The sequence below is a fragment of the Varanus komodoensis genome, unplaced genomic scaffold, assembly GCF_004798865.1.
Source record: "Varanus komodoensis strain SLA01 unplaced genomic scaffold, ASM479886v1 scaffold2, whole genome shotgun sequence".
In the NCBI taxonomy this organism is placed as follows: Eukaryota; Metazoa; Chordata; class Lepidosauria; order Squamata; family Varanidae; genus Varanus; species Varanus komodoensis.
In genome coordinates, this window is record NW_025335568.1 from 25,483,417 (window position 1) to 25,499,177 (window position 15,761).

General features: G+C 37.2%; 1 protein-coding gene across 1 annotated transcript in view; it reads left to right on the top strand.

The window, feature by feature from the left end:
• Positions 1-1,950: 1,950 nt before the first annotated feature.
• UGT8 (UDP glycosyltransferase 8) overlaps positions 1,951-15,761 on the top strand; it is a 20,688-nt gene continuing 6,877 nt past the window's right edge. The window contains exon 1 of the mRNA XM_044428885.1: positions 1,951-2,772. Coding sequence (XP_044284820.1) covers positions 1,951-2,772 — 822 coding nt within the window. The remainder of the gene's footprint in view (positions 2,773-15,761) is intronic.

The window sequence follows — 15,761 nt, forward strand, 5'->3', positions numbered from 1 at the left end:
CGGCGCCAGGCGGACCTCTCTGGGGAGCGCATTCCATAACTTAGGCGCCACCGCTGAGAAAGCCCTCCTCCGAGTATTTTTATTTTTTTGAGGAATAAGGTTTTTTTTGCCACTTCTCAAAATGCAGTGGTTTGGGATGGTATGCTTAATTTAACAGAACACTACAGAATAATGTATACATATTAAAAGCATAATACCATAATACATCATAACAGCAAGAGATTATATTTTGTTTTAAATACTCCCTATAACAATTTTATTTTACACAAAATAAAACACAAAGCATCATACAATATACCCAATTACATAATTATACACAACTTCATAATTATATTTCTGTTGGCATCTCAAACCAGTCAAATCAAATGAATTCAAAGTTCAGGCAATACACTCTTTTGATATTTGTGAGCAAAACTCATTTCTATTGACTTCTCTTTCAGTAACAGTCTATTCCATGCATTTTTACTTAGAGCACCTTAAAGCAATAAGGAATACAGCAATTCAGAATTGTGACATGCCTACGTTGTGCTATGTGATCTGCAGTTTTCAGTGTCAAAGGAATATTAGGAAATTGGTCTTGTAAGAATGTTCACCTATACACTGCAGAACATGAACTGGTGACTTCATGAAGCCATTTGATTTGACAGTATGATGGCCAAAGTCAGTAAAAGTTCAGTAAGAGAAAAGAATACAAGGTAATTGGTCAGTACAAGACACTCCCATCTAATAGAAAAGGAACACTAGCTATCATAAAAATTTAGGTTGTAATTGTAAACACTCTAGCAGCAGCATCAGTCTCACCAACATAGTGGGAATTCCTTCCAAGTTAATATGTATGGGATAGTTATGTTGCAAAATACTAACCAGTCAACATTTTAACATACTGTTTGACTTCTTAGAATGTTTTGACCCAGCAATTGACCACTGTTCTATTGTAAATACTGTGATTACTTATTTTAATAATATTAAGATAGAGTGTCTTCTCTGATAATTCGATATTGGGACTGCAGTTTCCAGAGCTTGTTACTCTAAGTCCTGAGTGAATGGATTTGGTATAGCCATAACTAAATGGAAAGTGTAGCGTAGATCTCTGCAATGTGAAAACAAGGCCTGGTTAGGATGGTACAACAAAATGCAGTGGTTTGCTGTTGAGGATATCAGGCACCCTCCACCATCTGCCTAAGGATAGTTCCCTTCAGCAGCAGGCAGGAACTGATGATCGGCTGAGCAGCAGTGACCTGTGTTTGAGCTGGTACTACTGAGTGGATTACGTTCCCTCCACCTACTGTTTCAGAGGCAGCAGGATGGGGAAGGGTTGCCCATTCAGTTCTACCATCCTTCCTGTTGCACTTTGGAGCAGACAAAGCTTTTCACACAGTGAAGGTGAACATAATCATCTACTGCTGTTTGCATGCCTAGATGTTAAAGACATAGCTACAATGGTTCATTGAAAAGTTAGCAGCTCTAGACAAAACCTGGTTATAGTTTAAGCAAAATCAGGCAACTTAGTACATCTATGCTTTCCCATAATACATCTGAACCTTTATATTCAAAAGTTCCTTAAGGTAGGAACAAACTTTTTTTTTTAATAGCAAGCATACAAGTTTAGCTAAGACTTTCCTTGAAATTCTGTTTTTATTGATTTTGCTTTTGTACATACAGCACTGTGTCTATGTACTAGAGTACTAGAAGCCAGGAAAATCCTTGCTGTTTTCAAGTGCTCTCCTGTGGTCATGAAGGGACTGAAAGAAGGGAAGAGGTGTTCTACATTGCCTGTGTATTAGAGCTAAGCAGGTTCTAGTTTCTTGGATTGCCATTATAAGCACCATGGGCAACACAAGGGCAGAGTTTAAAATGTCAAGCACTTCACATTGTTATTTGGTAGGATTTTTTGTATTTTAATAACATTTAGGATCATTTGAAATAATGTTTTTGTTTATCATTTCAGCTATGAAGTCTTACATTCCATTTTTCATTCTTCTGTGGAGTGCTGTTGGAATTTCAAGGGCTGCCAAAATCGTTATTGTGCCGCCAATTATGTTTGAGAGCCATCTGTATATTTTCAAGACCTTGGCCTCTGCCTTGCATGAACAAGGCCACCAGACAGTTTTTCTCCTGTCTGAGGGCAGAGAAATCCCTCCATCTAAGCACTATAGACTGCAGCGTTACCCAGGGATCTTTAATACCACCACCTCAGATGAATTTCTTCAATCCAAAATGAGGAGTATCTTTTCTGGGAGACTTACAGCCCTGGAACTGTTTGACATTCTGGATCACTATTCTAAGAACTGTGACATGATTGTGGGCAACAAGAAGCTCTTGCATACCCTGAAACAGGAAAAATTTGACCTGCTGCTAGTGGATCCAAATGAGATGTGTGGATTTGTTATTGCTCATCTTTTAGGGATTAAATATGCTGTTTTTTCCACTGGTCTTTGGTATCCAGCAGAAGTAGGTGCTCCAGCACCTTTAGCATATGTTCCAGAATTTAATTCACTTCTCACAGATCATATGAACTTGATAGAGAGGCTTAAGAACACTATTGTTTATCTGATTTCAAGATTTGGAGTCAACTATTTGGTTCTGCCAAAATATGAAAGGATAATGCAGAAGTACAATGTACAGCCAGCAAGGTCCATGTTTGAATTGGTTCATGAAACCAGCCTGTGGATGCTGTGTACTGATGTAGCACTAGAGTTTCCAAGACCCACACTACCAAATGTTGTTTACGTGGGAGGAATTCTTACCAAACCGGCCAGTCCTCTACCAGAAGTAAGGTTTGCTGAATTTTACTTTGATGTACAAACTTGTACTACTTGGGGGTTTTGTTCCACTTTTAAACTTCCATGATCATACTAGTATGTTTTTGAAGCTTTATTCCCAATGTCACAATGACTATATTTTTATGTTCATAGGTCTAGAAAATTGTTCTAGTAGTTAAAAATAAGAACTTGCACCCAAAGACAAAATACTAGCTAGCTAGATGTTTTGATTCAGTGGATTCAATGATACATTAAATTGAAGTCCCTAATCCTAATGACAGTTAAAACAACAGAAACAACCCAAACTCCTCATTCATGAGTGGTAAAGGTTTATTTTATTTAATTTCAGTGCATTAAGTAAAGGGAACATATTTATTAGATTTTGGTAATGGTAATGACCAATAGACAGAGCTCTGAATAGTTCACATTGAAGTACATATAGTACAACAGGATAAAATACAGTTAAAAGTGTAAAACTAGAGTATAAAACAGAAATAACTGAATAAAACCTAGCATCAGTGCAAAGATTTCAAGTACACTAACAGATTTAAAACCACAGAAGCTGAAAGACTGGAAACCTAGCTGACTATTTCAGTAGGCTCAGCTCTAGATCCGGTAATGCAATGGGTAAGATTATCATTTCTAATAGTGAAGATAAGACTTGTAAGTGTGGTAACCAGCAGGACTGCATTAGACATTGATGACATCTATGGGACATAGAAACAGAGCGAGTCAGAAGGGGTCTCCCAGGCCATCTAGTCTGACCCCCAGCTCCAGCCGGCTCCGCTCATGAGACATGGTCTCACCTGCTACCTTCTTCATAAGCATGTATGTCGAGTGCATAAATCTTACCTTTTTCTAACATGTGCAGTCACTATGATTGTTGGTATAAAATGGTGATTAAACTGTGTTAAGAGGCATTTTAATTAAATGAGTCTCTGTGTTATGCACATATAAATGCTAAAAGAACACATGCAAAATTGTCTTTCATTTCTTATTAATTAAATGGAACACTTTTCATGCAATTGTTCTTCACCCAGCATTCATTTTAGAACCTTATATACACCTAAAAACATACATTGAAAGGATGGGGGTGGGTGTTCTTTTGCCACTCTTCATTTCGTTTCATGAATGCGTGGCTAACAGAATGACCCTAAGGCCCTCAGCAATACTTGCAGGAATGTGGGATGCTTTGGATTCCCTGGGTTGGAAAAGAGCTCCAACATGGAGCTGGATATTTGTGTTTGGAGCTGGCACAGAAGGTGCTGGCTCCTTCTCTGAAGTTGTAAGAGCAGCCTTGGAGAAAGGCCAAAGGATTAGCAGAGAGGGGAAGAGACTGGGTTCACCAGTACACAATGTACCTTGGTGGTGCTACAGTCTCCTTTCCTCCTTCAGCTTGCTGCAGCTGTATTCATCTTACACTGTGCAGGAGGCCCATAATTCTTACAATTGACTTATAGGCATCCCCAGTGGAATGAACCCATCTAAAGTGTATTAAGGAATAACTAATTTGCATTATTGTGCAACCTGAGTTGTGTTTCAGTTTATGTTCCCAATTATTTACTGGTGATACAGTCTAGCAAACAATGCTAATAGCAAACTAAATATAGAGACCTTTCTGTTAACGATTAAAAGATGTGTGTAGTTGTAAAAGCTCTTCCAGAAATACATCATAAAGTCTCTGTTGACATGCGTTTTGAGATAGTTCCTTTCAGTGTTATATACAATGGCATATATATGTCTGTGTTTTTAAATTAAGATGTTACAGACATTGTGACTCTTCAAGTGTGCTATTAAACAAGCACAAATAAGTTTGCTATTTTTGTTTAGTTATAATCCTATATGGGGCAGTTGTAATTTGTTTGATTACTAACACTGATAGTTATGTTTGTTGCTGATGATTTTCTAAATGAGCAACTGAGTGAGGATAATGGATGAAGTCTCTTAGGAGTCCATGTCTTAACTAAATGTCCTAGGTCATAATCCGGAGTTACTTACTATATGCTAGGACTTTTATATTCCCAGATGATAAGGTTTTAATGACTGTTTTATTAAATGATCTGACTTTTTGTTATTAACAGTTTATTAGTTTGTTTCAGTACTGTACTGACATAAACAAATGTTAAATGGTGGTTGCATGGCAGGTAAAGAGGGATAGATTTCCCTCTTACTAGTCCTCTTTCTAGTACTTGCACGTAAGTGTTGCATTTCCCAGTTCCTTATCACTGGAAGATGTGGGCCTATCAGTAAGCTTGGATGATTAGAAATTATGATGTTATACTGGTACAGTTATGGGAGTTGCTGATATAATTAGGAAAAGAGGCATAGAGAATGCGGGTAGGTGGGTGAGTGCTGCCAATTTTGAGTGACTACTGCCAAATGTGAGTAAAAATGCATATGGTAGACTCTGTGGCTGTTGTGATGAAAATGAAATGAATGTGATGTATCTGATGGACAGATGTAATTGTCAGTTACATTGTTGTTGTAAAGGCGCCTAGTAATAAGAAGAAGGAAAAGCATTTGTGAAGAAGCCATGGTGATTTGATGGCTGTTTAAATTTCATTGCAATGTAGTTTGACATCCTTCCCCACAGAGAACAATCATAAACAGCCTGAGACCTTGGCACCATTCTTCAACTGTTTTGCCATATAAGCTGGTGTCTATACAGACTGAATTTGAGGAACAGCTGAGCAGATGTAGAGCATAATAGCCTATTAAGAGCTCTGCCTTGCTTCCTGGGAATCTTATCATTCCTCTTGTGAATTTGTTATGGTAGAAATATCACCTTTCTTAATATCCCTTCACTCATTTTTAATAGGACATTTTGGTTTGAAATATTTTGGATAGATTTCTTGGTTACATAAAGCGATAAAATGCTATTTTTCTTCAGTTGACAATCTGTGGAGTTGCTTGAACTTATATTTATTGTTCAGTATGTAATCAAATAGAGGGCCCAAGAGGGCTTCCTGCCTGAAGATTGAATGTTTATAAGTTTAGAGTATTATATAGCTACTTAACCAATTGTGATTTAAAAATCCCAACTATATTAGCAAAAGTAAAATGCTTTGTGGAAATTAAATTTGTCATGTTGGAGACCCCTTATTTGCCAGCATTTTCTAATAATGAACAAATGTCCTCTGTTTTTGTTCTTCAGTGGGAGGGTTCTTTCATAGATTGTGCTTTCTGCCTTAAATGGGAGAATTTCTACCAGTAATTCCAAAATTAGTGTGTGAGTATGGTTTTTTAACTAGAAATAACAGAAAAAAGAACCCATGGTTTGTTGCTTGGTTGTGAACTCTAGGTTGTTTAAACCATGGTTTATCATTATATGTAAGCCATTTGTTCTTAATGCATTGTTTTATCGGGCTACATAGCCAATGGACAACAATACTTTAAAACAAAAACAAAAAGCTGCTCTACATTTCAGTTCTACTGGCATTTGGGATACAGGAAGGGAGAAGGCATAGGAGGAGAGAGGCCTATTTTCTTTAATCACTGTCATTCCTTTGAGTAAAATTGTGTTTAAAAATCAGAAGAGGCCTTCACATTTAAAAATCAGAAGAGGCCTTCAATCATCACATTTTTTTAGAAATTGTATGTGGCTTTGATCAGGCTCTAAAGTTTTCTTGTTTAAAACACCCATAATTTTGCCCTTTTTGCTTGCCAAGAGCAGGCTATGTGGGTGCTTCTCATAAGAGTTGAATGTGGCCTCTCTGTGTTTAGTCAATCTGTCTTTGTGCCAGATCCTCCATCATTGTACCATGTGTGTTTTAATGTAGCCAAGTCAATTTTCTACCTGTACTTGCAGTAACTTTGAAGGTGAAATCTATTGAGCTATTGGTGTTATTATAGGAGAGAAACGGTTGTTTTTCACAATAATATACTAATATTATTAATGAAGTATGGTATGATTGGATACCACTGATCTGGATACCATTTATTCGTAGTATTATTTTGGTATATTCTATCTTCTGTAGGTTGACCTCTTGAAATATGACATATAAACAAGTCCTGCGTTAGTGTACTATTTAAGTTACTTCAGTGAAGGTTTGCTTATATTAAAATTCAACAGCTCTATGCAGTATGAAGCATTACTTGCTAATATGTAAAAGTATAGTGTACCTCCATAGAAATTAACAGAAGTAATGCATGTTGGGGCAAAAACAAAAACAAAACAACTTCATGTATACACTTCATAGCTTGTGGATTAGCAGTGACTGAGCAAGAAAGGGATCTTGGAGTAGTGGTGGACTGCTTGATGAAAATGTTGGCGTAGTGCTCAGCTGCTGTGGACAAAGCAAGCTCCATGCTAGGCATAATCAGGAATAGAATAGGAAACAGAATTGCCAAAATCTTACTTCTCTTATACAAATCTTTGGTGCAATCACACTTGGAATAATATGTTCAGTTCTGGGCACCTTACCTGAAAAAGGACATTATTGAGTTGGAAAAAGTGCAGAGAAGGGCAGCAAAAATGATCAGGAGGCTGAGGAACAGCTATGACAGCAGGGACAGTTCAGCTTAGAAGAAACTCAGTGTTACAAACACAAACCTGTTCCATTCTCTTTCTCCTGCTGCAAGGAGACCAGAAACAGTTGCTTGTTTCAGTTTTCACCTAGGCAGAGTTTGTTGTTATGTTTAAACTGGGATAAACTGTGTTTGTTTGGTTTGGCAAACAAAGATTGCACACTGGTTTAAAGTTGGATTAGACACACAATAATAATACCAGACCACACTTTGTCCTAGTTCAGACATAATGACAATCTGAAGTTAAGTGAAGTAGAAGCAAATGCTGCTTCCTTTCCTCATCAGAGCCACAAGAGAGGAGAGAGAGAGAGTGCATGGGCACTATACCATATTTTGTTGTGTCCAGGTGCCACTATGGAATATGCATCCTTGCTTTCTTGCAGGACCATGCTACAAGTCACTTAATCTTTTATTCTTTGCAAAGATTTCAGTAACATGTAAATAATTCTGTTATTCAGTGGAAACTGCCAGTAGTCTACAGGTAGCCCATAAACATAGGGATATAAAAAGCAGCTACCAAGTCAGATCACAGCTTTAGTTCAGTATTGTTTATACTGACTGCCAGCAGCTCTTCAGAGGTTTCTCAGCCTTATCTGAGCTCAGTCACTGATTCATTATCCTTTTGCCCCTGACCCCACCTCATTGAAGAATAGGCAGAGTGTAGCTCAGGGAGAACAAGTTTTATAGTGAATAAAATTCAGGTTTTGATTTCATGTTGTTTATATTTGGGTAATATAAATATATTTTGGGACACTTATCCCACTTGACCATGTAGCTTACTGGGGATAGTCAGTTATTTTTGGCCTAACCTACTTCCCAGGGCTGTTGTGTGGGTAATAGAGATGAAGAGGATTATTTAAGCCACCTTGGGTTCCTTGCAAGGTGAAAGGGAGGATAGATTTGTAATATAAGTAAAATAAATAAAACTCTTAGAAAAGTGGTCACAAGGAGCTTTTGGTTGTGCTAAACTCAATTGCTGAATAGACATAGGTTCATGAAGATTCAAGTTCCAAAATTCTTATTGGTAGTAAATGTTTCTTAACAATTGAGAATTGCACATTACAGAGAGGGTTTACTGAATGCTTCCCACAAAACCCTTATGTAGGAAATTTTTAACCTAGCCTAGCCTTCTACACAACAATTTTCTTTAGGGATTTTTTAATGCTAGAAAGTATTCATAAATATTCCTCAATCCAGGCCTCAAAGCAATTCATGATGAGCTATTGATCTTTTGGGTTTAATATCTGCAATCTGTGTACTGCCTTATTGGACCATTCATGGCTATGTTACAAAGTTAAGCTCTTTTTAAAACTGCTGTTTTACTATATTTTTTAGCAATGTTAGGCTTGACCAATTCAACTGAACATTGTTTTTTATAATCTGATGGTATCACATAATATTTCCTGGTAGTTTGACCCTATAATGCCTGCAGTGAATACGATAGTATCAGCTGATATTATACACAAAGTGAGGGCAACAGGGAAGAAGCCGAGCTGGCCTGCCTTGTTCCTTAGTGATGGTGGGTTGACAGTGAGGCCTGTCCAAACAAAAGGGGCCCTAGGAAGCGTGGGGGGTGAGTTGGCTTATTAACAACCATGTTCCCCCGCTTTCTCAGTTTCTGCTTTGGAAGCAGTACAGGCCACTCCACAAGTAGCATTTCCTGACAGACATAGTGTGTGTGTCTGTGGAGTCTGTGTTGCTGAGTAAAGGGGCCTTGCATTGGTCTGTCATAGACTAGAAAATAATGCATGCTTAGAACTTCCTGACCCTGTTCTCCTCATACAAATAATAGGATCATGTCCTTTGTGTAATTATAAATGTGCCTTTGAGATGCCAGTAATCAAAGATAATTTTAAATGAATTCTGTGCCAAAGCTCAAAGTTGCATATTAATAGATTGTCCATACAGATGGAATTAAACAGCAACATTGAGTTTTTCCCCCAGCCATGTAGAAAGAACCCCACTGCACATTAAGTCCCTTGTTGCACATGCCACGAAGCATGTCCTTGTTTCAAACATAGTAAGATCTGAAATATTTCTTAATGACAAGCTCTTTTTTGTTGCTAATAACCCATAAGAATACCGGAACTACAACTGAAAGAGTCAGATACTTAGGCTTAAACAAAATGTATGCAACTTTGAATAGATTCTGGCCAAATTTTCTGAGTTTCAACTCTGGTATGAACTATGGGGCTTCTAAAAGTATACTGAAAGGAAGGTCAAGCTTTTTATGAGGCTCCAAATCCTCCTCCAAATTGCATTAAAATTTGAGCCAGAGAATTTCCATTTTACCCAACCAGTAACCTTGATTCCTCAAACCTCCACCCATTCTTCTTTTTAAATTACACTTGGTTGGCATGGTAGGAGCAGCAACAGTGTTGAGAGAACTGAAATAAGGAAGGAGATTAGACTTACCTTTCAATCCTTACTGACATTTTACTAGCATGCTTCCTTCATGACATTCTAGCAGTGTGGTACAGGAAAGGGAGAGATGGGCTCTGATTTCTCTCCTTACTTTCATCTTATCACCTTTCCTTCACCTGGTATGCCATCTTTTATGTGCAGTTTGAAGGAGCTGTGGTGAGCATTGTGCAGTTTCTGAAGTCACTCTTAAGATCTAATTCATTGTGATTTTTTTAATTATGAAGACTCAATGTACTGAAAAAATTATATACTTTTAAAGAAAGTATTAATATGCAATCTACCCATTATTCTTAGTACTGTGAGTGATTCTCCAGATTACACATTCATGGTTTGTACAGTAAAATCAGTATTTTTTTCAATAAATGATTACCCACAGAGGTATTGGTGAAGTGGTCACTGGTGCTTCTGCATATTTGATTCCAACAGCTGACCAGAGAAGCCTCAGACACTGAAACCCAGCTATGTTTGTATTTGTGTGCTTTGTTTATCTGAAACAAAGCCCAGTATTAGGCACCACTGGTTACTGCCAGCTGGGACCTTGCACTATACAACCACAGCTGTGCATTTAGCATTTATGCCTGCAAAGAATATCTAATTAGAAAAAACCAAAGAGAACAAAGATCACATAGTAATGTAAATACAATAAAATATCTGTCTGATAATCATGTATTTTTATAAGTGCTAAAATGGCTAAAGTGTTAAGCAGCAATTTATGAGTGTTGAACTGTTAGAAGTAAAAATCATTCACACACTTGATATTCTTACTTATATAATCTTTAATTGAGTTAATTTCAGTTTGAATAATTTCATATAATATTTGTTCCTGTATATGGTTTTCATTTTTATAATGGTCTTTTAACAATGAGATCTGATTTTTTACAAGATGTTTAGCTGATATTTATATTTAAAATGTAGTTATTCTGATAGTCAACAGTCAAACTTTATGAGATCTGTCAACATTGAATGGTTCATTCTTACAGATCAATGTTCGTTTTATTAGTGAAATGTTCTCATCAATATGAGAAAGTTTAGTGAAATATCCCCAGTAATTGTCTTAAACTAGTCACATTTTTAATGAAAGTATCTAAATTATGTTGGTAAAATTCACACTTTATAGACCAGATAAGGTTTTAATAATTTTATAGGGCAACATCTTTATTTTCCTTGCTTCACTCTTAATGCCATTTCAGATCCAGTTTCTGTGTTTGGGGACACCAATTCTGATGAGCAAAATAGGAACAAATGATATTTGTAACAAATGTGCCAGTAGTAAATCAAGATATTAGAGGGCAGGTATACCGAAAAGCTTAAACATAAGAATTTACTTGCTTATACCTAACCAAAGTTCATTCTAGTCCAGCGTTTTGTTTCCACTGGTGAACATCCAGTTGCTTCTGGAAGGCAACTTGCAATCAAATACAAAAGGGTTGTATTCTTTATTGTGTGTCCCTGTCATCTAACAAGAATGCTACTTCTCTGAGTTAAGGTACCATGTAAATAACATGATTAATAATTATTTGATTCATGAGTTTGTTGAACCTTTTCTAAAGCAATCTAAGTTAATAATTCTGTGGGACATTTAGATTTTGTGTGAGCTTTTTTCTATCTGTTTTGAGCCTACCTTCTATATATGTGAGCCACTGGAGGCTTAGGAAACATTGAGAGAGAAAGTGAGATAGAAGAAATTGATTGGGAAGAGATGGTTTGAGGCATGCTTTTGTGGTAGTGTTGTGTATTCCTCTCCTCTCCCATCTCAGTGGTTGAGTTTATGTGAGGCTTATGTTCTTATTTTTTCAGTTGTATTTGATGGATGACTGAAAAGAAAAGACAAGTTTAGACAGGCAGGACTTACTGATAGATAACCAATATCACATGTATCAGGAAGACTTCTTTTCTTTGGTTCTTTTTTTTCATACTTGCCCTGCAATGTTGCACAACTTGAATTTGATTGTGGATGGATGGTTATTTGAGTACACTTGAGCAACCCATTCTTGTTCAATACACTTTTTTTTTTGAAGGTTTTTTTTAAAGGCGAAAGGGGAGAATTCAAGTTCCCTTATCTGCACTTGTTTCTTGCACCATAAGCCTCTTCGCTTCAAGCAAGAATTTGGGAATAGCAATAGCGATATGATGCTTCTCACTGCTTGCCTTTTCTAATTTTAGACAGCACCTGCCCCTCACACCAAGTGAAAGGAAATTTAAGATTCCCCAAACCTTTGTTTTCTTTTGGTCCCTTCAAAGAAATCTCATACATTTTAACATCCCAGACCATGTATTTTAATCAAACAAACAAAGGCTTAGGCATTTCAAATATACTTCACTAACTCAGCTTCACTCTCTTTCATATGGAAAACATCGGATTACTTGAGATACAAATTCATAACTTTACTAGTCCCTGAAAGTTTGGGAGAACACTGACCCCCCCCCCTTTTAGAATGGGTGAAATGGTTTTTAAGGCAAGGTTTTAGAATGCATTGACATACAACCCACAGTATTAGGAAGTGTGGGGTGTATATGTACAGTACACACAGAGATTCCAGTCATGTTTCTAGTTCTAGAAGGTGCTGTCATTTTCATGAGAAGAGCATGCAGGGTTTAATTGGCTGTGAGCTTCTGTTGGATTTCTACTCATGAGCTCTCTTCTTGTTTGGAGATACTAAAAGCAAGCATCCTATGTCTGCTGTACTTTTGACCCAGTACTTTGCTTGTGGTAGATTTTTTTTGTTTTCTGTTTTTTTTGGTTTTGGTTTGTTTGTTTGTTTGTTTTAGTCTTCCCTTAAACAACTGTGATATAGACAGCCTGATACAAAAAGCCCTGCAAGACTTTCTGGACTGGTCCACTAAACCATGCTCTGTAAATAAATATGCCAAAGAGTATAATGGTATCTGCTATATTACCAATTATGCATTTTATGTTGCTGGAGCAATAAAATAGGTTTAGATTTGGTACAGCAAATAGTATTGCATGTATTTTAATTTCCCTTCAGATCTGCTTTTATCTGGAAAATCCTAGTAAATTTTTTTTTTTAAATCTTTGCTTCAAAACTTGTTACATCTCCGGCAACAATCAAAGCTTCTGTATTTGTCTTGAGTGCAAAGGAGGATGCTGCATCAGTAGTCTTGGAACTCAAGCAATGACTCTTGTGGATGCTATTCCACAAGCCTGATTTACTTGAGGTATAAGTACCTTCTGTTCTTCTGCAACTGTCCTCAATCCCTGTACCCTGGAACCTTCTCCATTCATCTGATGAGACATTTCCATGGAGATTCAGAATATTTCCATGTGAATATTTCCACAGCCAAAATCAGTATTTTTAGTACCAAGCTGTTTGTTGCTATTTCCAAGACCCCCCTCTGCTCATACACTGTCTTTTCCATAGATATTGTCACCAGCTTCCCTGTTGAATGCAGGCACGGAGCTCTTGCTTTATCTTTGCTGTTTGTTTCTTTTGCTCTCTACATTCCCTTAGTCTGCCAAGTCATGTCTCTTATTTCTACAATACTGCAAAAGTACAAGCTATCCTCTTCCCCTTCTCTCCTTGGTAAAGAACTCTGGTTCATCCAGTGATCATTGCTTTCCTTCATTACTGCAGGCTTTCCTCTTTGCTCTCTTACCAAGTTATCTCAGACTCTAATCTTTTTCTAGTGCTCTTCTACCAAAATCATTCACCTCTCTTGTTCACTGATCATACTGGGGAAGTGAGCAAAAGCCATGGGGACTCTGACAGTAAGCACAAGGAATTTGTGCTGTTATCTCTCTACTCTTATACCCCTATGTATCCTTGTCCATAAAATCCCTTTTTTGGGGAAGCCTTTGGAACAACCTGTTAATCCCCACTCCCTACTGTTGCTATACTTTATATGTAACTAAGTGCATGCAATTGAAATAAATAATTTTATTCCCTCAACTATCTTTGTCTTTGTTTAATGCTCTTTTCTGTTTTTTCTTCTGGTGTTGAATTAGGCATTGTAAACACTGTGGAGCATACAGTAATGAGCATTGATATTATACCAAGTGTATTTTTTATAATGGTTTATGTTATTCCATCATATTGTTTTTAAGGGTATTTATCTTTGTAAAACATCCAGGGTGTTTTGGCTGTTAGACATTATGCAAGTGTAATGACTGACTGACTAATAGTATAACAGTAATGATAAAAATAGAAATGAGGTACACCATTTCACTGTGCTCATGGAGGTGAAAAATATGCTTGATTTTAACTAAGGGTTGGAAGTGATTGATCTATGCATGTGTCTGATTAACATTGCTAATAGGATAGGTAGTGTAATCTAGCAAGGAAGCTTAACAAGTGTACATCTAGAAAACCTAAAGTGTACAACTTACTCCAGTGAAGTGAACTGAGGCCTTATGAGCCCCTCCTTCCACTGCATCCCTACAAAGCTCCACTTCCTTGGCCTGAAAAGTAAGATTCCTTAAAGGGCCAGCTCTTATCCCCCAGCCTGTTGAAGATAATGGCAGGGAAAGAAGCATTTATCAGTCAGCAGGGAATAAGATCAAGGAGGATCATGTGGAGGGGTTCGGTGAAGCCAGAAGAAAGGGTTGAGGATGGCTAAAGGAAGTGGAGAACAGGAAGAATGCTTTATTTAAATTAGTAAAATTAAAACATGTTTATTCACTAAGGATTTGGGAACATTTCAGCAGTACAAAAAGTAAGCAATTTCAGATTATCTGACAATAAGAACATTCATTGATTTTAAGAGATATTCTGAGTCATTTTATTTCAAGTGGACTGTCTCTTTGTATTGTATTAATTTTGTGCATGTGTATGATGGAATCAGATTTCAGTTTTGCAACAATAGGAATTAAATACATGCTGTGAAAATATACCTAAGATTGATTTGACTGTGTGTTGGGATATCAGAACTATCATGCATAGTGTGGCTTGCTTTGTGCTGGATTAAGCTTAAGTATGGATTCCCCTCCCCCCATTTCAGTGTGAAAATGCTCTATTTTCATACTTTTTGAGTAACTAAAGTATGGTAGATTACATTTCTCCATTAAAAAAAAAAATCTCACAAAACCCCTCGTTCTAGCTCTGCTCAATGCATTACAAAATTTTACAAAGTACTGTCCCTGTATGGCAGGATTGACAAACTGTTGAGAAAGGCTGGGAGACAGTGGTTTGTCTGCAGCCAGCAAATGAATTCATGGATAGTCTGTCAATTATTAAACCAGGTCCTTCCATATCATAGCTCACGAGTTTAGTTACTGTGTCGCTCCAGCTTGCTGTTGTTGGTAGTCGCCAAGTTGTGTCCGATCCATTGCGACCCCATGGACAGCATTCCTCCAGGCCTTTGTGTCCTCCACCATCCCCTGGAATCCACTTAAGCTCACACTGACTGCTTCAGTGACTCCATATAGCCACCTCATTCTCTGTCATCCCCTTCTTTTGCTGTCAGTTGTTCCCAGCATTAGGGTCTTCTCCAGTGAGTACCGACTTACATGGATGATAAACAGTGCAAAACTTAAGAGCAGGTGTATAGCCGATAAGATGAATCCCAAAATAACTGCCTCTCTCTTGTTTCTTGAACCCAAAGTTCCACCTTGACACACACACACACGCGCGCGCGCGCGCGCACACACACTTTCCAAATTACCAGCTCCATCTGTTTTTCCTGGCTTGATTCCTGTTTCCTCTTCCAGTTAAAGAAAAGGGAAGAAAAAAGAGGGAAAGTTATCTATTCTGGATGCATTGCTTTTTCTAAGTCACAGTTTGGCCACTCCTGCATACCTGGTGCATATTTTCGTATATTTTAGATTTTCCTTAAAACAGCATTTTTCACATGTGTAGAGAATAAACTGTTTTATTCATTGGCAATTGACATAATTTCTATTTTAAATACTTCTAGTAGCAGCACTAAAAGGGGGGGATGGACTCAACTCCAGAAAAAATGATTATTAATGAAGCTTGTTTCATTTCTTCATATATTTAAAATGCAAACATATCTTATTTGGCTAATTGCTCATTAGAAAACATTTAAGACAAATTTGCTTATTCAAATTATACTAAATATGCAATCCTATTC